Source organism: Spermophilus citellus (genome assembly GCF_964194105.1).
Source record: "Spermophilus citellus genome assembly, chromosome: 15".
Lineage (NCBI taxonomy): Eukaryota > Metazoa > Chordata > Mammalia > Rodentia > Sciuridae > Spermophilus > Spermophilus citellus.
The window spans coordinates 71,693,788-71,718,731 of NC_138195.1; the positions used below are offsets into that span (position 1 = coordinate 71,693,788).

The window sequence follows — 24,944 nt, forward strand, 5'->3', positions numbered from 1 at the left end:
CTTTCCAGCTGTGAATCTTCAGGCCCCACCTTTGAGGGAGGGGTGCGTCCGGCGGGCCGCCAAGAATCCCGCCTCTCGACCAATCAGAAGAGCGACTCAACAACTAGGCCACGCCTCTCCCATGTGGCCCAGAGCCGTTCCATCTAGCAAGGTTTTTTGGAGCTCTGCGGACTAAAGTAGTGTGATCTCCTTATCTTGGGGGAGCTAACCCTCGGCGCGGTAGGCCCCGCTGCTATCTGAAGCAAAGTGGAGTAGTGCCGGAGGAGAGGGCTACTGGGGTGCTAGGAGGAAAGGCGCAAGAGCCCGCCTGGTCTCAGCGCTCAGACTTCCCTGCCGCTCAAGTTTCGCCCATTTTCCCACTTGTTGCTGTCCGTCTCTCCGCTCTTTTGTCTCCGTTACAATCCTCCCACGTCTCGCTTTTCTTTCCTCTTTGCCGCTTCACTCCTGTTGTTAGACCCTTTCCTCCCTCCTCTGCCACTTGGATAGGCTAACTTCTCTTTCTCTGTGACTTTTCTTCGCATCTCTCTTTTCAGCTATCCGCCCTGCTCTCCCGGTTTTTAGATTCCCTCTTCTCCAAGGAAGGTGACTTCGTGGAAAAAGCAGGGTTTGGAATGAGACAAACCAAAGTGTTTTCCAGCCCTACCATTAACGGTATCCTCTTGGAGTGGCGTTGGACAAGTAACTATTATTGCTTCCCTAAAATCCCTAAAATAAAAATGCTCCTGCTGGCTCTTTGGGCTTGTGTTGGGCACTCTTCAAAGGCACAGGCCTTTCACCTCTCTCTTTGCATTTTAGTTTTGGGTTGGTGCTGTGCTTTCTCAGCTTTTGGAGGACTGGTGTCACCAAGGTGGTCCTAGATTCAGTCTTGGGCACAAGGTGTGGCCGTGGTACTTGTGGTTAGGAATTTGCAAGGGATGTCCAAAGAACATGTGAAGTTAAGCTGGCTTGCTTATGTGCCTTAAGACTGGGATCAGTCCACACAATATGCTTCTAAGGCAAGCCTGACCACTCTTCAATGGCTCCTGATTATCCTCAGGATAAAAATCAAGCTCTGTAGTCTGACAGTATATAATAGATTAATAGACCTTTAGGTCCTGACCTTGTCTTTTTTTTTTTTTTTTTTTTTTTTTTTTTTTTTGTACCTGGGATTGAACCCAGGGGCACTTAACCAATCACTGAACCACATCTCCAGCCCTTTTTAATATTTTATTTAGAGACAGGATCTCTCTGAGTTGCTTAGGACCTCGCTAAGTTGCTGAGGCTGGGTTGAACTTGTGATCCTCTTGCCTCAATCTCAGGAGCTGCTAGGATTAGACGTGTGAGCCATTGCTCCCGCTGACCTTGTTTTTATTTCCAATCTCTGAGTAGTTTTCCTGCACATCCTGGCCTTTCCTGTAACCAGTCTTTATCTTGCCAACTTTTATTCATTATCCTAAGTTCCCCTCAGGCCTCATTCTCTCTGGGAACCCTTTTTTGAACTTTCAGATTAGCCAGATGTCCAGCTTCTTGCTCCCAGTGTATGCACAAGACTTCCTTGTGCATACACTGTTACCTCACCCACCATATTGAAGGGATTAGTTGATGTGTTGTCCTCTATAAGACAGATTTAGGAGATCAAGGTCTTCTGCATACTTCTGTTTCCAGGCATAGCATAGAAACTCAATAAACATATCATTCTGAAATCTAATAGGAAGATATTTTACCTGGTTAGTAGTTAGGAGGGGCTAGGGAATTATCATCCCTCTCGTTCTCATCTTTAATGCACAATCATATGTTTTATTGATAATGAATATCTGAAGGTATGTGGAAGCAGAGGTAGGAGAGTAGGGAATTTGGGCCATTTAGAGAATTTTCAAATTGGTTCTGAGACAGGCCCAGGAGGCCACGTTCCATTTTTCAAAAGAAGAGAAAAATGGCTCAAAAGAAAGAGATGCTATTGAGCTGTTTCCTCTTTCCCTGACTCCCTTTGGGTGAGAAAGGCAAGATCTTGAATTGGTCTCAGAGACAAGAACCCTAATGCAGGGAGCTGTTGAGGGGTTCTTTAGGTCAGATGTCAGGTATGATGGGTTCTTCAAATTAGAAGATCACAATACATGGATAGTATTTGAATGCCTGGTTTTGAGGCCACATTTCTGTAGGGTTAGGTATAGAGCTTCCCTGAACTTGAATTATCCATAAGTGGGAGGAAGTGTAGAGAGAGTTGGCATCTTTTTTTCACTGCCTCCCAGAAGCCTGTCCAAGACTGCAGGGACACCTAGGTTCTATTCAGCAAGCAGACTAGGAATTCCACCATTCAGTCTGCAAGAAGAAAACCCATCCTTTGTTCTCTTCCCATACTCACTCACTTCTAGACAATTCTAAATATCTTAGCAACCTCTGTCATCTTTTGTGGAGGGGCTGTGGCAGCTAGCCATGGCAGCAGAATGAAAAAATGGGTGGGCACCCAGCCCTCAGCCCTTTTAGCATTTCTAAGACTAACAGGAAAGGTAAACCTGTCAGTGGTGATGTGGACTAACCTGTGTGATTAGCTTTTTACCCTGTTTGATGAGGTGTGTCCATTGTTTGATATGAGAGAGCTCAGAGTTATAGCCAAATAGACTAAGGCATAAGAGGTAGCAAGGAGCAATGAAAAAGTGCTGGACTCGCGCTCGCCTGGCATGCATGCGGCCCGGGTTCGATCCTCAGCACCACATACAAATAAAGATGTTGTGTCCGCCGAGAACTAAAATATATATGTGTGTGTGTATATATATATAAAAAATTAAAAAAAATATATATATTTTATATATATATTAAAAAATTAAAAAAAAATATATATTATATATATATATGTATATATTTTATATATATATGTATATATTAAAAAATTAAAAAAAAAGTGCTGGACTAGTGGGAGTAGTGAGGATACCTGGATTTGTCTCTCTTCCCTGCCATTAATTAGCTATGTGAACATGGGGCCAGTTTTCTACTCTGGGATTTATTTTCCTGCTCTGTAAGAGATATCCAGCGTTTCTGCCATCTCGCATTTTCTTTTTCTGGATGATAAGAATGGGGCAGAAGACACAGAAACAGAGTTGGGACGGGGCAGACACACCTATGAGAAGTCACAAGGAGCAGGCAGACGGGGAAGGTTGGGGGAGGGCAGAGTGTGGAAGAGGTCGCCGGACTGGTCTTAGGATGAAGGGGCCCCAGACTGCTTCGAAAAGGAGTGATCACTCAAGGAGGATAGTATTGGCTCAGATGACTTTCACAGGATGCAGCCGGGGGAGTCCGGAGTGCCCGCTCAAGCTCTCAAAAATGGCCCCGCCTCCTTTCCAGCAAATCGTAACCTTCCTCCCCATAATGCCAAGCGGCCACTGCTAAACTGCGCGCTGCAACCGAACTCTACCTAACTCCACCTCTCCAACCGCCCAGAGAAATTCCCTATTTTTATTGGCTTTCATAATTGTCACTCAGAGTATCTTCGTATTCTTTGGTTGTCTCCTATCTACCCTTTTCTTTTCCTTATAATCTCGCCGCTTTAGGCACTACCCGCCTCCTGCAGCCAGTTTCTTTTCTTCGATTGGATAGCGGGAACGCCACTTCTCACTGTGCCAGACTATGATTGGCTGCAAACGGCAGGGCTCGCGCAGTTACCAGGCAGCGGGCTAGACTGAGGCTAGTTACCACGTCAGTGAGCTGACAGGGAAGGTAGCCGGCTCCTCCGCCCGTCCCGGCCGACTTATTCCGGTCAAGTGAGCGGTCCCACCTTGACTTTAGCCTTAACTTTCAGAAAACAGGCTCCTTCCCTTCTACCACCCTCCACCGAGTGGGGACAGCCTCTGGGAGCGACGCCTCCCGGGACCAGGTTGGACATGAGCAGCGGCTGCCGGTCCTGGGACTAGGCCCCGCCATTTTGGATCTGCTGACAGGTCAGCAAAGTCTCTTTTTAGAGCTCCAGCGTTGTGAAGGCCGCCCTGACATCGTGATAGGGAATAAGGGGGAAAAGTCTTTAAATTGGATGAGCCGGGATGGGTTAAGGACTCTGGGCGCAGGAATTAAACGAGGGAGGGATTGTTGTGGGAGGGAATTGGGAGGCTTGCAGGGGGCAAAGGTCAGGCACTGCTGCAGGAGGGGCGATTTCAGTTCTGAATTGTGATCTTTCTGGGTCCTTCAGTTCTTCTTGTTTTCCCAGGCCTAATGTAGCCGTCAGCTTTTCTTTTCCAGAGCTTCTGCATCCTAAAGAGTCCATTCCTCAGAAGCTGAAAGTAAAAGCTAAAGAGCATTGTTTATACATTTAAGGGTTGAGTTTTCAGAACTTGGATATGAGAGCCTCTCCAGATTTTGCAGAGTTTCAACTTCTTTTTTTTTTTTTTTTAATATTTATTTCTTAGTTTTAGGTGGACACAATATCTTTATTTTACATTTATTTGGTGCTGAGGATCAAACCCAGCGCCTCGTGCACGCTAGGCAAGCACTCTACCACTGAGCCACACACAACCCCAGCCCCCAGAGTTTCAACTTATATGTGACTACTTCATCAGTGCAACTGAATTTCTTCATTAATCCTGAATGATGAACCAGTGCGACCTAGTTAGACTCAGGTAGTCAGAAGAGTTGAGGCAAGCAGCCTGGGAAACTGGGCTATATCTCCTGTAGGGCAGCTCAGTCGCCACTCTTGAGTCTGTATATAAACACTGGACTTCTGGGCCTGATTCTTCCTTTATACAATCTTTTATAGGTATTCTCTTCTGGTGTATGTTTTGGGTCCCCAGGTCTTCTCTTCATTTGGCCTACAGGAGATAAGATTTAATCAGAAGAAAATGATTAAATTTAACCGAGAGCAGAGAGAAATTTGAATACTGGTAAAAATTTGGTACTGTTGGCTTATTTTAGTGGATAAAAAGAGTCATGAGAAATGTTTGGCTACTTTGGTAGAGTCAGGACAGCAGTGAAAGATGGGGCATAACCCCAAAGAGTGTAGTTTATGGCACAGCGATGACTTTTTTTTAGTTGTGGATGGACACAGTACCTGCATTTTATTTTTTATTTATTTTTATGTGGTGCTGAGGATTGAACCCAGTGCCTCACACATTCTAGGGAAGCACTCTACCACAGAGCCACAACCCCAGCCCCCAGGGATAACTTTGGTAAACTGCTATGTTGTAAAAGTCCACCAAAGGTAAAGAATACTTTATAATGAGGAATAGTGTAGATAGTATTTCTTAATGCATAACATAGAAGTTTATATGCCTTTATATCAGGTATATAAGGCAGTCCTTTAGGTCCTGAAAGATATAAATGGAAAGATCTGTTTTGGGATGCTCAGTTTATACACTTCTTAAAAGTAGAAGCATATATGTGCAGCACTTCAGGATCAGCCTAATGCCTTTCATCAGGTAGTGGGCACTCAACTATTATCTGTACCTGTGATTAGTTTGATTAAAGGCATCAAACTAATCAGGTTGTGATCAGGCTTTGTGGTCTAGTGCTGTTTCTGGCAGTCAGGAACATTGCACTTTTGCATGGTGAGGTAGTAACAAGGAGGAAGGGAAGGAAATTGTCTAGGATGATAAAGTAATTGAACTTAATTTCTCCTACTTAATTCCCTTTGTCCTCCTGAAGTGTGTGTGTGTGTGTGTGTGTAGGTGTGTGTGTGTTGGGAGAAGAAGGAATAGCATTTATAGTTTACATTTATTGATTTGAAAATAAGTGGGATGGAAATGGTATAAAGAACTATTTATATTTTAACTTGCTGATCAAAGTTGTAGAATTTCCAAAAAAGTAGTCAAAAGTGGCACATGAAAATGACGTAGTCAGCCCAGGAAGTGCCTAAATTTGATGAGTCTGCTTTGCTCACCTGGGCCCTACTGAGTTATATATTTTGCATAATAGGCAATCTGGTCTCTGGGTAGTGTGATCAATCTAATAACTAGAGGCACCAGAGGTTTTCTTTTGGTTTATTTAAAAAGTCATTTTCAGGACTATGGTGTATCTCAGTGGTAGAACATCCATCCGTCCAGTCTGTACAGGGTTTCAAGTTTAGTTCCCATCACTGAAGAAAAAAAGAAGTGATTTTCTAGATTGAATACTTTAAAAAAATATTTTTTTATTAGTTGTTGATGGACTTTTTTTTTTTTTTTGTATGTGGCACAGAGAATTGAACCTGATGCCTCTCACATGCTAGGCAAGTGCTCTACTACTGAGCCACAACCCCAGCCCTGATTGAATACTTTTCTAGGTAGAAATTATTTCTACCCATCCATGAATGAAAAAAATTTACCTTTTATTCAACACTTGTATTTGGGCTTCTTTTTCTTTTTTGGTGCAGTACTGGGGATTGAACCCAGGCTTACACTTCCTAAGCAAGCCTTTAATTTCTTTTTTTCTTTTTTAGCTACAGATGGACACAATACCTTTATTTTGTTTATGTTGTGGGCTGAGGATCAAACCCAGTGGCTCACACATGCTAGGCAAGCACTCTACCACTGAGCTACAACTGCAGCCATCCCTTGAGTTTCTTTTTTCCTTTTTAATATTTTTAGTTGTAGGTGGACACAATAGCTTTATTTTATTTATGTTTATGTGGTGCTGAGAATCAAACCCAGTGCCTCATTGAGCTAGGCAAGTTCTATATCACTGTGCTACAACCCCAGCCCACTTTAGTTTCTTTTTAATGGTGGCTATAACTGGACAATATACTACAGTCTTGACAATTGGCACTGTAGGAACTCAGGTTGTAGATACATCAATAACTGGGCATCAGTCCTAGTTTTTGCCTGTAGTTGTCAAGAGTTCCACTATTATATCACTTTCCTGTGTTCCAGAAGTCAGGATGACAGACACTTCTAAATAATAACCTCACTAATAGAGTACTTAGACTGGCTACTATGGGCAGCTTGTGAGGAAGAAGACACAACTCCTTCTTTTGAGGAGACACAGGGTGATCATTGGACAGATCATGCTACCCACTTCTAAGTGATTGATCATTTTCTATCCCTGTGGTTCAGTGTGACTGCTTAGATTGATTCTGTTGTTGGGGTCCTGGAGGGGTTGAGTTGAAAGAAGAGATTCATTTACCTTCAGCTGGAAGAGCTATATAAATATGATAGGCTGCTTTTATTATTCCTCTTTTATCTTTTTTATATTTAATTTTATATTGTTCTTCTTTTTCTTCTTTTAAAAAATATTTTTAGGAGCTGGGGATGTGGCTCAAGTGGTAGCACACTCGCCTAGCATGTGTGAGGTACTGGGTTCGATTCTCAGCACCACATAAAAACAAAATAAAGATATTTAAAAAAATAAGGTCCATTGACAACTAAAAAATATTATAAAATATTTTTATTGTAGATGGATATATCTTTGTTTATTTAATTTTATGTGGTGCTGGGGAAAGAACCCAGTGCCTCTCACACACTATGCAAGTGCTCTACTGTTGAGCCATAACCCCAGCCCCTGTTCCTCTTTTTCTATATTTCAGTATAGTAAACTGCACTTGTTTAATTAAATGGAATATAATAATATGTTACTTTGGAGTGTTAGTGGAAGTAATCATGGAAGTGATGATTTTTTTCCCAAGAGTATTGGAAGTGATCATAATAACTAATGGTATAAGTAGTTATGATAATATGATGACAAATCATATAAACAGGTGATATGAATAACCTAAGGGGGCTGGGGATGTGGCTCAAGTGGTAGCGCACTCGCCTGTCATGCGCGGGGCACTGGGTTTGATCCTCAACGCCACATAAAGATAAAGTGGAGATATTGTGTCCACCTTAAACTAAAAACTAAATATTAAAAAAAATAACCTAAGTTAGTTAGGTGGGAATGTGTTAGGATGTAATGGAGACTTTGGTATACTGGAGAACTCATGCTCTTATTTAAAGGAGGCAGCTGCTATTTATTCAGCATATTGTCACTGTTTGAGAATGTGAGCAATATGACCAATCTTCCTATTTTTCAGAGGAAGCTGGGAATCCAGATTATTGTGTTTTCTAATTGTTAGCAACTAGTTACAAATTTTAAAAACCTTCCCCAGTGTAAACAAAATGTTTGTTTTCTGGATTCTACGCAGTGGCTGCTGGATGATGACCTATGATAGAGAAGATGGACAGGCTTTATAAGACTTAAATCACTGCAGTTTTTTATGTATAATCATAACAAATAACTTTTATTCTTTGTCCTTCTCTACCACCTGTCTCCCTTGAGTGGTTAAAAGATGAGTGAGAATCTGTGTTTCATTTTTCATGTCAAAGTTGGTAAAACAGACAATTTTTGACCTAGCAGCTAACATCGTATATAGTTCTGAGATAGAGAGTGAGTTCTGGAGATAGTCTCAGAGAGAGAGAGAGAGAGGGAGGGGGAAGAGAGAAGACACACACACACACACACACACACACACACACACACACACACCCACCCACCCATGGCAGAGCTGAGGTACACTGTTGACCTGATTAACAGGTTTGGGAGGATTTTCCAGTTGTGCCTTGTCATGGCACCAGCTTTTTTCCTGGTTTGACTTTCTCTTATCTCCACCATTCAAGTAAATTTCCTGAGCCCAGTAAATTGTTTACTAGTTAGTAATTCTTGGACACTCTCAGTAATGCACAAAACTATTGAGAATTTTTTGGTCAACTTAAGAAATGTTATAAGTTTTGTATACTTAGTGCTTCTCTGGACCATGCAAGGGATTGAGTGAAAAAAAAAAATTTTTTTTTTTTTTAAAACCAGGGATTGAACCCAGAGGTGCTTAACCACTGAGCCACATCCCTAGCCCCCCTCCCCCCTGCTTTTTTTTTTTTTTTTTTTTTTGATACTGTGGATTGAATCCAGGGTTGTTAATCACTGAGCCACATTTTCAGCCCATTTTATTTTTTATTTTGAGACAGGGTGTTACTAAGTTGTTTAGGGCCTTACCAAGTTGTTTAGGCTGGCTTTGAACTTGGGATTCTCCTGCCTCAGCCTCCCAAGTCACTGGATTATAGACATGTACCATTGTGCCCAGCTCATTTTCCTTTCTCTGGTATCTTTTGAAATAAATGTCCTTATTTTAACATGTTTGAATTCATCATTTTCTTAAGGGTTGTACTTTTTTGTTTCCTATCTAGGTACTTCTCCCCTGAGCTGGGTTTATAAAAATATTATATATTCCAAGTGTTTTCAAATTTTGCTTTTCACGTTTAAATCTAATTAATTTGAAGAAAAAAATTAGTATTTCATAAAGTGAGGATCCAATTTATTGTTTTGTTTCTATTGCTTTTGCTTAGAGAAGAGTTTCCAGTTGATATTTTGACTCTTCCTCTTTGAATCTCACTGGAGTAACTGGGATACCTCAAAACACTAGGGGAATACTTAGACCTGCTCAGAGTATATGGGACAGTGGCTTAGGGATATTATTTGGCTTCTATTTGGTTATTCCTTCTCATGTTATTTTTGACATGATGTAAACTTTAAATTCTACCATACTGATATGAGATCTCTGCAGGCCTTTATGACTTTGTAATGAGGGATTCTCAGCCATTGGCTGCTAGGCAACAAGCCAGAGCTTCCCATTTGAAGCCTGAAGGAGGCTTCCATTAGGAGATTCCCTGGGTGAGGAGATATTAGGCAAATCTCCATAGTCCTTGAAAATAATTCTTCATTCCCTAGATATTCCTTTTTTACTAAGAAAAGCAGCTTTATACAGTGCTTTTTAGGCTTAGTTTTTTGCTATCTTAGGATGTTGATAGCCTTTGGTACCTAATGAATTTTGATCACATGTTGGGTTGATTACCTTCAGGTGGGTTTCCAGTTCACAATTTATTCCTCCAGGAAACCTTCCAAGTGGCACATAGATCTCAACTAGACCCATTAGCACTTTTGTTAAAATTTGTAGTGTGGTGTTTTTTTTATATTTATTTTTTAGTTTTGAGTGGATAACAATATCTTTGTTTTATTTTTATGTGGTGCTGAGGGTTGAACTCAGTGCTTCATGCATGCTGGACAAACACTCTACCACTGAGCCACAACCCCAGCCCATGTGGTGTTATTTTGTTGCTTTCAGCTGGGAATGTTTTCTCTTTTCTTAGTTCTTTGAAAGAAAAATTATGTTTTCTTATTTAGGTTCTTAATGGTGTCTCTCCTAGGCCCTTCAAATGTTTTTTTTTTAACAGTGATGGCTGCTCAGTCTATATTTTGAACATAGACTGAATACATTCAACATACTTCATGTTATGCCCCTTACTTTTTCAGCTTTACCTTCCATTATTCCCCTAGGAGTAATGTTCCAAACTATCTGGAATAAGCGTGATCTCCTAAAAACATATTGAATTTTCTTACTATCAGCCTTCACTTTTACCATTTCTGCCATATGTGTGTGTGCACGTGTGTGTGTGCATGTATATGTGTGTGTGTATGTGTATATGTGTATGTGTATATGTGTGTGTATATATACACATACATTTTGTGGTACTAGGGATTGAACTCTGGGGCACTCGACCACTGAGCCATATCCCCAGTCCTATTTTATATTTAGAGACTGGGTCTCACTGAGTTGCTTAGTGCCTCACTTTTACTGAGGCTAGCTTTGAACTCACGATTCTCCTGCCTCAGCCTCCCAAGCCACTGGGGATTACAGGAGTGCACCTCTGTGCCTGGCTCCTTCCTTATAATTTTGACTGTTTGAATCCTGTCTTTTAGTTTCCTTTCTGTGATATTCCACCAGAATTATTTTCTTGATTTCATTGCTATAATACTGTATACCACTCTTGTTGGAGATATATGTTTGTGAGCCACTATGCATAGGTCTGTTTTTTTTAAATTACCTAAAGCTAGTTAGATTATAAATTCCTTTTGGAATATCTAGTGGGTGAGTAGGGACAATTCTATATGACTCTGCCTTGTTTGCTTAACATATACTAAGTATTATCTGATTGACTGAAGTAAATGTCACTTAGCTTTGATTACTGCTTTTAATCTTTGGCTTAAGGGATAATACATCTACTTATTAGCTTATTTTAAAAATTAGTTAATTAGAATTTAAAAATAGGTAACATGTTTGTGATAAAAAAATTAAAAGGTACAAAAAGAATATACAGAGAGAAGTCAATCTTCCTCTCACTCCTGTCTTCAGTTAACCAATCTCTAGTCACTGGATTTCTTTCCCTGGAGACAATCCTGTGTTAGCAGATTTTTATAAATCGTGCCAGAGATCTCTTCCTTATTCATCTTGCCTACATAATTTAAGGAAGGAGAAATACTATGAAAGACTTCTTTTCTCTTCTGATCCTTTAAATTTGTTTATCTTTTATTTCTTGGTTCTTCTGCTCCTTAGAAGAAAACATTATTGTACATTCTCCTCATGGACCATTCTTGGAAGAGAACATTGTTGAGTTCCTAGAATGTTTGGAAAGCAAATAGTCTTTAGGGTCTTACCTAGTCCTTTCTTAAAATTGTCATTAATATAAATGTTGTCTGTGTTGGATTCCCTTCTGGATTTGGGAAGATGTAGTAGGCCTGGACACATTTTTTTTTTCTTTTATATGGTGGTTTTCATACTTTTTACTTTCTAGAGGCTCCATCTTATACAAAACATACAAATTTAGCTGCTTTTCGGGTGCATTTTTTTTCTCTATCTCTTTGGTTATGCCTCAGTTTTCTTTCAGACCCCACTAAACTTATAAATGCCTTAGGGATAGAAATAAATTTTTTATCTCTTTTATCACTATTAATGTTTAGTTACATAGATAATACAGTATTTTCCTTGTAAAATTAGAACATTACAGATAAGGCTAAAATGTTCTTTGGGTGTACCCTTATTTCACAGCACCTTCTCTAGAGATAACTGTGATTTATGAGTTTGGGTATATCTGCCCAGACTCTTTATCCCATATTTATATATCTATATATGTACCTGTATGAAATATATTAACTGTACTTATGAACATGGATGACACAGAAACATAATGTTTTAAGGGAAAAGGGTTTGTAAAAGAATATATACAATATCAATTGAATATAAAAGCATACAGAACTGGGCATAGTGGCTCACTATAATTCCAGCACCTGGAGAGTTTGAGGCTGAGGATCACCAGTTTGAGGACAGCCTCAACAATTTAGCAAGGACCTAAAGAATTTAGCAAAATCATGTCTCAATAAAAAAGTAAAATGGGATTGGTATATAATTCAATGGTAAACTGTCCATGGGTTCAATCCTCAGTACCAGAAATAAAAAATAAAAATAAATAAAATCATCCAGAATATTGTTTAAAGACATGCATCTCTAAAGTAAAAGTATAAAGCATTGTAAGGATTTAATAACCATCAGATTTACAGCAAAAGCGAGGAGGCTATGTTTAGGAAGGATAACAAGCTTTAGTTGTACAGTTAACCCTGGGTTCTGGCTGTTATATTTGTTAAATTTTTTTTTTTTTTTTGTACTGGAGATTGAACCCAGGGACACTTAACCTCTGAGCCCATATCCCCAAAATTTTTTTGTATTTTATTTAGAGACATGGTCTCACTGAGTTACTTAGGGCCTCGCTAAGTTGCTGAGGCTGGCTCTGAACTCTCTATCCTCTGCCTCAGCCTCCTGAGCCACTGGGATTACTGGCTAGTGCCACCACACCCAGCTATATTACTTTTATCTTACTGTAAATTAAGTATTACATATTGTTAAAAACAAAAATATATTTTATGTATGGTAGGTTGGTTGGTTTTTACATATATAGCAACATGCAGTCATATAATTTTTTTCCCATTTTGCAATATGTCTGAACTCTTCACATCTTTTTTGCTTTATATCTTTACACTCTTTTTTTTTTTTTTTTTGGAAGGGGGGTATCGGGGATTGAACTCAGGGACACTCGACCACTGAGCCACATCCTCAACCCTATTTGGATTTTATTTAGAGAAAGGGCTCACTGAGTTGCTTAGCACCTTGTGTTTGATCCTCCTATCTCAACCTCCCAAATTGCCGGGATTACAGGTGTGCACCAACATGCTCCGCTTTTTTTTTTTTTTTTTTTTGTACCTTTACACTCTGAAAGTTGCCTTATGCATAGTAGGTGGAATTTCTTTTTTCCATATCTCAGTAGCCTTATTGTTTTTACCTTCCTTGAGCTTGTTTGTCTAACTGTATCTTTTCCCCTTCTTTGTGTTTTACTAAGTTTTGTCTTTCTGAGAAGGGTTTCTAAATAATGAAAAGTGGTAAGTTGGGTGTTAAAAACTCCTAGAATTTTCTCTATGCTAAGAAGAAATTCTGTTTTTTAATATTTTATATGGGAAAACAAATATCTTTTCTAAGGAGTGTTCTAGCCAGCAAAGAAAACTCTTAGTATTTCAGTTGGAAGTACTTGGAAATAGTATTTCAACTTCATTTCAGAGATTGATATAAAACAGTTTTTAAAAGCATTTACTTTCAGTCTTTTCTGCTGTTTAAGTATCTGAACCCGAGTTCTTAGAACTTTTTAAAGGTCATGTCACTATCACTGTCCAGTTTTCTGGAGTTTACTTATTAGAATGGATGCAGTCTCTAAGTTGACATTGTACTCATGGTTCCAGGACTGGCAGTGTTTCTCAGTGGTAGAGTGCTTGCCTAGCATTCATGGGGTCCTGGATTTGATCCCCAGCACCACAAAAACAAACAAACAAACAAAAAACAAACAACAACAACAAACAAACAGCAATTCCAAACCAAATTTATCCTTCTTAATAACTTTCATTCTAATAGCCTGAACCTTCAGTGTTACTTTATTGAGTACATTTTAAAAAGACAACAAAATAAGCCAGGCATGGTAGCATATGCTTATAATCCCAGCAACTCAGGAGCCTGAGGTAGGAGGATTGATTGTCCAACCTCAGCAACAGTGAGGCACTAAGCAACTCAGTGAGACCCTTTCTCACTGATACAAAATAGGGCTGGGAATGTGGCTCAGTGGTTGAGCACTCCTGAGTTCAGTCCTTGGTTACTCTCCCCCCCAAAAATATTTGAAATATTATTTTTAGCAAGTTAGCAACTGCATACTTTAAAGGCATCATAGAACTTTGGGAACAATTGACTTTGAAGAATCTGACATGCTTGCTAGAGAGTATTAAGGTGTCTTTGAGAAATTTTCTAGGTTGATAAACTTTTGGGTTTTATCTTAAACATATCTGAACCTACAGAGACCTCTAGGAGAGCCAGGTAGTTGAATTCAAACCATAAGATGGACTTCATTATCTTAGTATTACAGGTAGAAAATCTTGGTACTGAAAAGTTAAATCACATTTCTAATAATCTGATAAGGTTACTGATTTATATGTGGATATGCTCTGGGTAACCAAAATAATTTTTAAAAATCTTTATTTTTTAGTTATAGGTGGTCACAATATCTTTATTTTATTTTTATGTGGTAGTGAGGATCTAACCCAGTGCTTCACATGTGGTAGGTGAGCGCTCTACCTCTAAGTCACAACCGCATCCCTAATTTTTTTTTTTTTTTTTGTATAACTGGGATTTGAACCCAGGGCCTCACCCATGCTGGGCAAATGCTTTACCACTGAGCTGCATCCCCAGCCCTTTCTATTTTATTTGAGACAGGATTTGGTTAAGTTGCTCAGGCTGGTCTTAGACTTTTGAACATCTTTGCTCTGCCTCCAAAGTAACTGCACACCACCATGCCTGGCTGGTTAACCAAATATTAACCAGACATTTCTCTTAACTATCTTGGTAGGTTTGCCAGGATGGTGGATAAGAATATTTACATCATTCAAGGGGAAATTAACATTGTGGTTGGGGCCATCAAACGAAACGCCCGATGGAGCACTCATACACCACTGGTAAGTGGGGAATGGGCAACAGAGTCTGGTTACTGATTTGTGCTGGGGAATCTGGCCCTTAGTTAAAAAAAAGTAATTAAGTTCCTAGTCATAGTGAAAGTAATAGGAATTCAGAGTCATTCTTGATTTTAAGGATATCTCTGTTTTATTCCAACCAGCATCAAACTTATGGATTCTCTTTTTTCTGTTGGACTCTACAGTAAACACCATTCTTCAAGTTATTTTTATAAACGACTTAAGCTGGTACTTGGGACTGCTTTAGTATGTCTAAAAATGTTAGAAAGATTCCTAATCTAATTCTCAAGGGTTATAATTAGATATCTTATTCATACAAATTAGTTTACTTATTGATACATAGAGTGTGACTTGGTGATGATACTCCTTACAGGGGATTTAGCAGATATCCAAGTAAGAGCAGGCTATATTTTGCCAGTTAGATTAGTAATGTTCCAAACTATCTGGCGTAAGCATGATCCCCTAAATACATATTGAGTTTTCTCACTATAAGAGATTAAGGAATAGGAAAATATGAACCATGGTTAAGTTTCTTTTCCTCCAGAAAGAAAACTTACTGGATTTTTTTGGTTAGATTCAGAGAAAGAGCCCTTTATTTTATTTTTCTTCCTTTGGCCCAATGATGATTTTTTTTCCTGACCTTTGTATTCTATAGGATGAAGAACGGGATCCTCTGCTGCATAGTTTCAGTCATCTAAAGGAGGTTTTAAACAATATAACAGGTAGGTCTCAACACCTACATAAGATTACTTATACTGGGATAGATAAAACTTGTTTTATAAATGATCATATGGTAAATATTTTAGGCTTTGTGGGTCGTATGCAACTGTGCATCTACTCAACCTGTCTTTGTACCTCAAAAGCAGCCATAGTAATACCTAGATGAATGAGTGAAATATCTTTTCTTTAAAAAGAAAAAAACTTGCAAGTCAGATTTGGCCCTTGGATGCAATTGCCAATCCCTGGTTTATTGCATTGCTTTCATCCTTCAGGATCTTTCAGTCTTCCTATGTTCCCCCAATTTTTTGCCCTTTTGTTTTCTTCCTATTTTCCTAATTATAATAACTTTTAAATTATTATGTAGTATTCACATGTTTAGTATTTTCAAATTCACTTTCCCGTTTATTACTCTTATTGAACTTTTACACAAATCTATGAGGGAGGCATGGCAGATATCCCCTTTTTATAAAAGAAAGTGAAGCCCAGAGAGGTTTAAAGTAATTTATTTAATCCTTAGGAGTGGAGTTAAACTAGAATTCAAGCCTCTGACACCTGGCTTAGTGTTCTTTCCCCTGTTCTGCATTGTTTTCTTTATCTATAATTAGAGGAAAATGTGTATATGAAATGCCTTATAGTGTTTGTGTTTGTATCTGGGAGGAAGTGGAAAATCTAAATACTTATGCATTTTTCATGGTGGTAGGTGCTGAATGTAGGGCTCTTGCATTGTAACCTTGGAATGCTATTATCTACTGACATATCTCAGACTTGTAACTGAATGGTGTTTAGGCTTCTACAAATTAAACAATAAACAAAAATTTTCCTCCTTTCATAAAAAACATGGGAGAAGATCTGGAGAAAAATTTCTTTTACTTTCTTGAACATGGTCTGAAGTTATCTATGGTTTCCCTAAATGTTTTCTGTACAGGACAAATTTCACTGAAAGCTTGAAAAAGCTTTGGGAGCCAGCTTTAGCAACAATGAAGTGCTAAGCAACTCAGTGAGACCCTGTGTCTAAAATAAAAAAAAGAGCTGAGGATGTGGCTCAGTGGTTTCAGTGTTGAGTGCTCCTGAGTTCAACCCCTGGTACTCCCCTACCCCCCCCCCCCCAAAAAAAAAAAAAAGGAAGGAAAGAAAAAGCTTTGGAAAGGTTAGTCAAAAAGGACTAAATACAGAGGCTGGGGGTATAGCTCCTTGGTAGAGTGCCTGCCTAGCATTCACAAGGCCCTGGGTTCAATCCCTAGCATCACTAAAAAAAAAAAAAAAAAGAAAAAGTGATTATTAGCTAGTTATCAGGGTTGATGCTGCTACTGGGAATACTTGGTCCTTGTTCTTATTTTAGGACCTGTATTGTAAGTGACTTGACTATTTAAAAAATTCAACTTGTACACTTTTTAAAATTATCTTACAGATAAAATGTAAATATCCCAATTAGAAAAAAATATAATGAGTGGGGACTTATAATCTTTTTTGGTGGGTTAGAATTGAGTGCTATCTTTCCAATAGCTATTAGGGGGGTTAAAACAATTTAATATAATTGGAATCACTTGATAAATATCTTATACATAGTAAAAGTTTGCTATTATAAGTGACCATACTTGTGGTGAGTGATGCAATCCAAGGCTCATGGTCTCTACACTATTTAAAAGCTATTATAAGGGCTGGGGATGTGGCTCAAGCGGTAGCGCGCTCGCCTGGCATGCGTGCGGCCCGGTTTCGATCCTCAGTACCACATACCAACAAAGATGTTGTGTCCGCCGAGAACTAAGAAATAAATATTAAAAAAAATTCTCTCTCTCTCTCTCTCTCCTCTCTCACTCTCTCTAAAAAAAAAAAAAAAGCTATTATAGTTGAGTCTGCTGCCTAATTTTCTTATGTTCTTGGGTTAGAAATCCTGTCAGATTATCTGCTGCTTGGAACTAGTGAACGAGAATGTGTTGATGAGCCAGTTCTGTCAGTGGTACTAGGAGCATAACTGGGTGTTTCTAAGCTTTCCCCTGGTGTGAGAAGGAAGATGATAGGGTTTTCCAAGGCCAACAGCTGTGATTGATATTGAGATGGTGCCTGCCAACCTTGTCCCCTAGTTCCCGGGTTTTAGCATCATAACCTGCTTGAGAAAATGACAGAGTAGACCCCGAATAGAACATTTCATGGTTTTCAGATTGGGTCTGACCCCCCACACTGTGTTGGCTCCCAGGAGCAGGTTCATGGGTCAGCTGCCCCTGTGGTCCATAGTCCATGACCAATTTTTTGTTTCTTTTACAAAAACAAACAGATTTTTTGATTGGCAGTGTCAGGAGGATAGCTTTCCTGGAAGCTTGTTAATGGTAGAAGGCTGGGAAATGATTTTGAACTTGGAGAGATAAACTGAAGGGATTGTGTCTGTCTTATGTGACTGGTTATGGTGTACCACTTAGATTGGAGGAGGGAGGGCAGGAATTCTAGGACTTCTATCTAGTTTAACTCATGAAACTGACTTGGACTTCGTTAATTTTTGGGGGGAGATTGAATTTGGGGGGCACTCAACCACTGAGCCACATCCCCAGCCCTATTTTGTATTTTATTTAGAAACAGGGTCTCACTGAGTTGCTTAGCGCCTCACCATTACTGAGGTTGGCTTTGAACTTGAGATTCTCCTGTCTCAGCCTCCTGAGTTGCAGATGTGCACCACTAAGCTCAGAGGATTTGGTCCTTTTTTTGCAAAACCTTTCTGTTCACATTTTTCTAGGCCATCTGCTGGCTCGATTGGTGAAAATATTGTTGGAAATAGGTGGTTCATTGGATTTTTTTTTTTTTTTTTTGGTGCTGGGGATTGAACCCAGGGCCTTGGGCTTGCAAGACAAGCACTCTATTGGATGTTAATCAGATTCGTTTTCCTTTACTTGAAATCATCAGAGAATTTTTTTTTTCTTCTGTGTGCGGGGATCTAACTCAGGGCCTTTTGCATGCTGGGCAAGTACTCTACCAACTGGTTACACCCCTAACCCCATTGTCAGAGAATCTTTAAGTACCTAGGTACTTCCTACTCTTTCAGGTATGTTATTTGATGATTGTGAAGGAAATAAGTTCATTGTCTCCAATAAGGTTGGTAAATCCATATCAATTATTCTCACAGATATGGACCATACTTGCAGTCAGTGTTTGCCCAAACTACATGATGAACTCATGTTTTGTACCATTTAGAGTAACAGAATATTCTAATACTAAATCTGAAAAGAAGGTTGCAGTTGAAGAAAATAGCTGTCAAAGAGTAGTTTGTAGGGGCTGGGGATGTGGCTCAAGCGGTAGCGCGCTCGCCTGGCATGCGTGCGGCCCGGGTTTGATCCTCAGCACCACATACCAACAAAGATGTTGTGTCCGCCGAGAACTAAAAAATAAATATTAAAAATTCTCTCTGTCTCACTCTCTCTCCTCTCCTCTCTCTAAAAAAAAAAAAAAAAAAAAAAAAAAAAAAAAAGAGTAGTTTGTATTATTTTGGATAAGACTGTAACTTACCACCGGTAAGAAAGACTGGATTGCTCTCCTTTGTTTGGTCTTTAAGCTCTCTTATGAATCCTTTTAAGAGGTTATTTTGAAAGAGTTAAAGCAAATGTGTGGTTGTCTGTGCTATGAGGAGTATAGAATTCTTTTGGAGTAACTAGAATTAATATTAGAATCTGGTATTCTAGAGTTAGATAGTAGTAATGGTTGTACAACTTTGTAAATATACAAAAAGCCATAGAGTTGTATAATTTATAAGGGTAAATTTTATAGTATATAGTTTATTTTTAAATTTTTTTATGATTTTACTTATTATTTCTTTCTTTTTTTTTTTTTTTTTAATGTGGTACTAAGGATTGAACCCAGTCACTCACACATTCTAGGGGAGCGCTTTACCACTGAGTTAAAACCCCAGGCCCAGTTTATTTTATTTTTTAAAGAGTCAGGGTCTTTCACTATATTGTCCAGGCTGACCTCGAATTTTTGGGCTTCTTTGATCCTCCTTTCTCAGCCTCATGAGGAGCTGGGATTACAAGCATGCATTACCACACCCAGCTTTATAGTTCAGTTTTTAAAACAGAAAGGTAGGCTGCAAAATTTGCAGTTCTTTCTCATGTGTCTGAACTCCGGTGGGAAGGCTTCGAGTGTATATGCTGCTGTGCTTTGAACCCATTGCCCAGCAAAGGCAGCATAAGGCTCTGTTCAGCCTCCTGGCCCAGTTTGTCCTTTTATGTCTCTCTCATTAACTCAAGGAAGCACATGGCTTTTATATTTAAATTTATTCAAGCTGTAATCTTTGACATTTGAGTTAGCTTTTAGTACAGTTTTGCATTTATAGTAATATATATTATGTATTTTCTCTATCCCCAAAGAATCCGTTTTAATCTTTTCCGGATGCAAATTTCAGGCTGTCTTGTCCCATCTCCCCTCTCTTGCTCTCTCTCCCCTCCCCCCACGGAGTGTGTTTGATCAGGTGTGGCAGGAATATCCACTGTCAAGCTGCGCCCTTTATATTAGTCAATATTATCCTTCTCCCCCCTCCCTGTCTGTCTGCCCCTTTGGGCTTTCCCAGTTGATTTATAATTTTGGAATTCTCATCGGAGTCTGTAATACAGTTTGTTCATTATTTAACCAAAACCTGTTTAATGAGCAGAGAGAGGCAATGTAAATGTTAGGCATGTTGCAGTGATGTACCTTTGTGCTTCTCAGAGCGGGTGGGTAGTTAACTCTGTGCTGCCTGTAGGGCTGGGGTGACCTGAGCTTAGGGGCGGAAGGGCCACTGCTTCTTCCTTATGTCTGCCCAAGACCTATTGTGGGTTTAGATTCCAAAGACACATTTAATTTCAGTCTTCTAGCAATGTTGTAGAACTCTTGCATATTTGAGTTATGGTAAGTAATACAGTAAACCATGTGGTCAGATGTGTGGCATGGATTAGGGACATGGAAAGTAAAGTAAAATATCTGCATTTTGATACTCTTCTTGGTTTTAGGTCTGAGAAGAGCAGACATTTTAGAAGAATGATTCTGACTGACACAGACTGTGGTCTTTGGTCAATTTGTTCCCAGGCTAGATAAGTCCTTGCAAGCTTTAGTGTAATTTATCCAGTGTTCGTGGTGTGGTTTGTGGTGTAGTCTGTGGTCATTTATTTCCAGATTTAGACTGCCTTTGTCCTTGGTCTTTGAATTTAGATCTCTACAAAGAGATTCTTTTCTGGAAACTTTGGTTTACAACAGGAAGAGAACAGTCTAAAAGTATCAGAACCAAAATTTTCTCTTATGGGATTACCTCTTACTGATATTAAAGCCTTTAGGGCCAGGCTTAAGGAAAACTTTTTAGTGGCATGTGTGTGTGTATGTGTGTCTATGTGTACGTGTGTGGCAGGGCCAGGGAGAAGTTGAGAAGTTTGCCTTTGGAGGAGTTTGCCTTTTTAGCTCTGAGAACTTAATGAATGCAAAGTGTCATTTGTCAAGATTGGGGGTATTTAGTCCTATTACAAGCACTATAGTCCTATTATAAGCACTCATTTTATCTTCTAACTTTTTGAAATCTTGTCTGGGATTCCCCAAGATGTGGATTTCTTCTGGGCCTAGGTTATTGAGTTGCTTCTTACCAATACTTATTGAATATTTACTAAGTGCCCTAAGCATTTTCTTTAGATATTTAGGCATTGAGTCTGTAATGGTCAAAAGAAAATAAAACAACAGTCAAATTTCCTAGCCTCAGATTTTACAAGACTATTGACTCTCTCACCATTCCAAATCTAACCTTTATGGACTATTCTGTATACTCGATGATCCCTGTCAGATATGGAATGAATGATAGGGGTCAGAGCAATCTACTGTCATCTTTTTTTATTCCTGCATAACAAATTGAGGAAATGGCTTATGATGATAACTTAAATGTTTTTTTTTTTTAATTTGGCTTTCTTACATAAAACTTTTATGGCCAGAATTTAGATAACCCTAAGGTTAATAATCCTGAGGGACAGCATATTTCTTTATCGTGCTTATTGGGACAGCAAGAAACGATGTACTTGAGTTTGAGAGGACCAGGTGCTAGGAGAAAGTGAATGTGTTAGGAATTTATTTAAATATAGTTTATCCTGGATAAACACACCTGTAAGGGTACAGTGTGTCTCAAGCTTTGTGAGTTCAGAATCTTAGCTATGAGGTTTGAGTCCATCAAACCTCCAGAGGTTTTCAGAGAACATTTAAACAGAGTCTGGAAGCCAACCTGGGATGAACTATAACTTAACACCTGTCTGGCCTAAGCAGAAATGAAACTGTTTAAGAATGCCTCAGACCTCAGGTTTCATTGGGAAGATGGGAAAGTGTAGGGAGAAAAGATCTTTAGAGTCATCTTCAGGAAAAAGATTAAGAATACATTATATGGACTAGGGATGTAGCTGAGTTGGTACAGTGCTTGCCTCATATGCATAAGGCCCTGGGTTCAGTTCCCAGTACCACCAAAAAAAAAAAAAATAATACTTATATATATATAAAAGTTTGTTACTGTCATCATCTTCTATATTGATTGAATGCATAGTTTCATTTATATATATATGTATGTGTATTATCATTAATCATCGTGCTTAAAAAGTTGAATGGCCTTGTCCCACTTAAAATTGAACCTATGAATTGTTCAAGTCCTAAGACTGAAAGAACCACCAAGTATGATAAAATTCGGTAGACAAATTCTCATAAAGGGCTGAATGTTGGGAGAGGTAAGGTTGGGCAAAATATCTGTTTCCTATGCTATTTTTAACTCTTTTGGTTTATAATAATAGAAGATTTTATTTGTTTGGAGACTGTTGTCATGTTAGAGTATGATTTGATAACTGGGCATGGTAGCATGCACTGTAGTCCCAGCTATTTAGGAGGCTGAGGCAGGAAGATCAATCACGGATAGTTTGAGCAACATAGCAAGACCATGCCCCCCTTATTGTCCTCCCTAAAAAAAAGTGACTTGAATCTGAGTCAGACTAACACTGATACCTTAGACTCTTTTTTTTTTTTTTTTTAAAGAGAGAGAGAGAGGAGGGAGGGAGGGAGGGAGGGAGGGAGGGAGAGAGAGAGAGAGAGAGAGAGAGAGAGAGAGAGAAATTTTTAATATTTATTATTTAGTTTTTGGCGGACACAACATCTTTGTTTGTATGTGGTGCTGAGGATCGAACCCGGGCCGCACGCATGCCAGGCGAGCGCGCTACTGCTTGAGCCACATCCCCAGACCAACCTTAGACTCTTAATGTCCAAACTTTTGGACATTTCAGCAGAGTTAGAGAAAATAAAGGTATGATTTTGTTTTTATTTTTTATTTTGAGATGGGGTTTTGCCAAATTACTTAGGGCTTCATTAAGTTGCTGAGTTGTTCTCAAACTTGCAATCCTCCTGTTTTATCCTCGTAAGTCACTGGGATTACAGGCATGTGTCATGGTGCCTGGCTTTGATGATTCTTTTTCTTCTTAGTGAATACTCATATCGATAAGGTGGTTCTAAGAGGCCAGTATTTTGATCATTTTACTTTGTCATTTCTTTTTGCTGGGGCCTTCCCCAAATGACCTCTAAACCCTCCTTTTCATTTGATACTATAAACCAAGAATTTTTCCAAACATTTATCTTGTACTCAAGATTAGAAATAATGGTACCTAGTCTGGCTTCTCATGGATCCAGCTTCTTTTTTCTCTCCCTAATAACCAGACACACTTAGCCATCAGAACTAGTCTGCTAGTTAGTAGGAGGGCATATTTTCTACTACATCTGTCAGAAATGGAGTTGTGGAAAAAAGAGGAAAGGACATTCTTTTTTTTTAAATAAAATTAGTAATTTTTATTGCTTTATTAGTGCCATCTGAATTTTTTTTTAAAATACTGGGAATCAAACTCAGGAGCTCATGAATGCTAGGGAAGGGCTCTATCACTTAGCTACATCCTCAGCTCCCCTCCCCTCTTTTAACTGCAAATAAGTGATGGTGAGGAATGCAGGGACTACTAATATAGTGACTCCACTGCCTTGATTCACACCAGGACCAAGCAATTCTAGCCACCATCAGTGCAAATTTCAACATGATAAAAAGAGCAAGTAATATTTTAGTGTTATTATGAAAACAGTTAGACTTCATAGATCCCCTGAAGGGGTCTGAGGGTCTTCTAGGGGTGACTATGCCTTGAGAATTGCTATTATATACCATTCAGTTTAGAACTAAATCATAGACTAATTAAATTCTTTAATGTATGTGGCTTTCTTATCTCATTAATAGGGCTACTTCCTTAGAAATAAAATACATACATGTATCTAAAAATTTTTTAAAATACAGGTCAGCTTATAATGAAAAACAACAGTCTTCTGCTTTGCCATTCCTCTGAATCAAATATTGTTTTAACGAAAAAGCCCTTTATAATACAGAAATTTCAGGTGCTGAGGCTGTAGCTCAGTGGCAGAGCACTTGCCTACATGAGTGATGCACTGGGTTCAATCCTTAGCACCACATGAAAAAAAAATGAAACAAATAAAATAAAGGCATGTTGTCCCTGTGCTACTACAGTTTTTTTTGAATATAGAAATTTCAAACATATAAAATAATCTGAATAGTATCATTAGCATCCATAAACCTATTGCTCTTTTCAACAGTTATCTAACTATGGCTAAATCTTTGTTTTTTTTTATTGTTGGTCGTTCAAAACATTACATAGTTCTTAATATATCATATTTCACAGTTTGATTCAAGTGGGTTATGAACTCCCATTTTTACCCCGTATACAGATTGCTGTATCACATCAGTTACACTTCCATTGATTTACATATTGCCATTCTAGTAGTGTCTGATGTATTCTGCTGTCTATCCTATTCTCTACTATCCCCCCTCCCCTCCCCTCCCCACCCCTCCCCTTTTCTCTCTCTACCCCCTCTACTGTAAATCATTTCTTCCACTTGTATTATTCTTCTCTTACCCCTCATTTCCTCGGAAAGGACATTCTTAACAGGTTAACTCTCTTGGGGCTTGGGATGTGGCTCAAGCGGTAGCACGCTTGCCTGGCATGCGTGCGGCCCGGGTTCGATCCTCAGCACCACATACAGACAAAGATGTTGTGTCCGCCAAATACTAAAAAATAAATATTAAAATTCTCTCTCCCTCTCTCTAAAAAAAAAAAAAAAAAAAAAAAAAACAGGTTAGCTCTCAAAAACAGGCAAAGGAACCTAATATCTTTCTAGCAGAGGTTAGTGAGTAGTATAACAGAGTGACCTGTGGTGGGTGTCAAGAGTTGTTGTTGGTGTTCTCATTGCCTTTGTCTTTTGGCTGAGCCCTGAAACTTTTCTGGGTATATGCCCAACTAGCCATGACAGCAGTCAGTTAAGGAAAAAAGAGGGAAAGCCAGCTGCTGTTTTGTTTTTAACAAGGAGCCAGGCAGAGTCCCTTTCTTTTCCGCCCACTCAAATTCAGAGTAAATGCCAAA

General features: G+C 39.0%; 1 protein-coding gene across 8 annotated transcripts in view; it reads left to right on the forward strand.

Moving 5' to 3' along the window:
• Window positions 1–3,645: 3,645 nt before the first annotated feature.
• GBF1 (golgi brefeldin A resistant guanine nucleotide exchange factor 1) overlaps window positions 3,646–24,944 on the forward strand; it is a 127,349-nt gene continuing 106,050 nt past the window's right edge. For 4 of the 8 annotated variants that reach the window (XM_081268335.1, XM_081268336.1, XM_081268337.1 and 1 more), the window contains exons 1-3: window positions 3,648–3,911; window positions 14,676–14,781; window positions 15,452–15,518. In XM_081268335.1, coding sequence (XP_081124461.1) covers window positions 14,686–14,781; window positions 15,452–15,518 — 163 coding nt within the window. In that variant the 5' untranslated portion in view covers window positions 3,648–3,911; window positions 14,676–14,685. Of the gene's footprint in view, window positions 3,912–14,675; window positions 14,782–15,451; window positions 15,519–24,944 lie in introns of those variants that run through there. The other 4 variants (XM_081268342.1, XM_081268339.1, XM_081268340.1 and 1 more) reach the window with 4 other exon arrangements.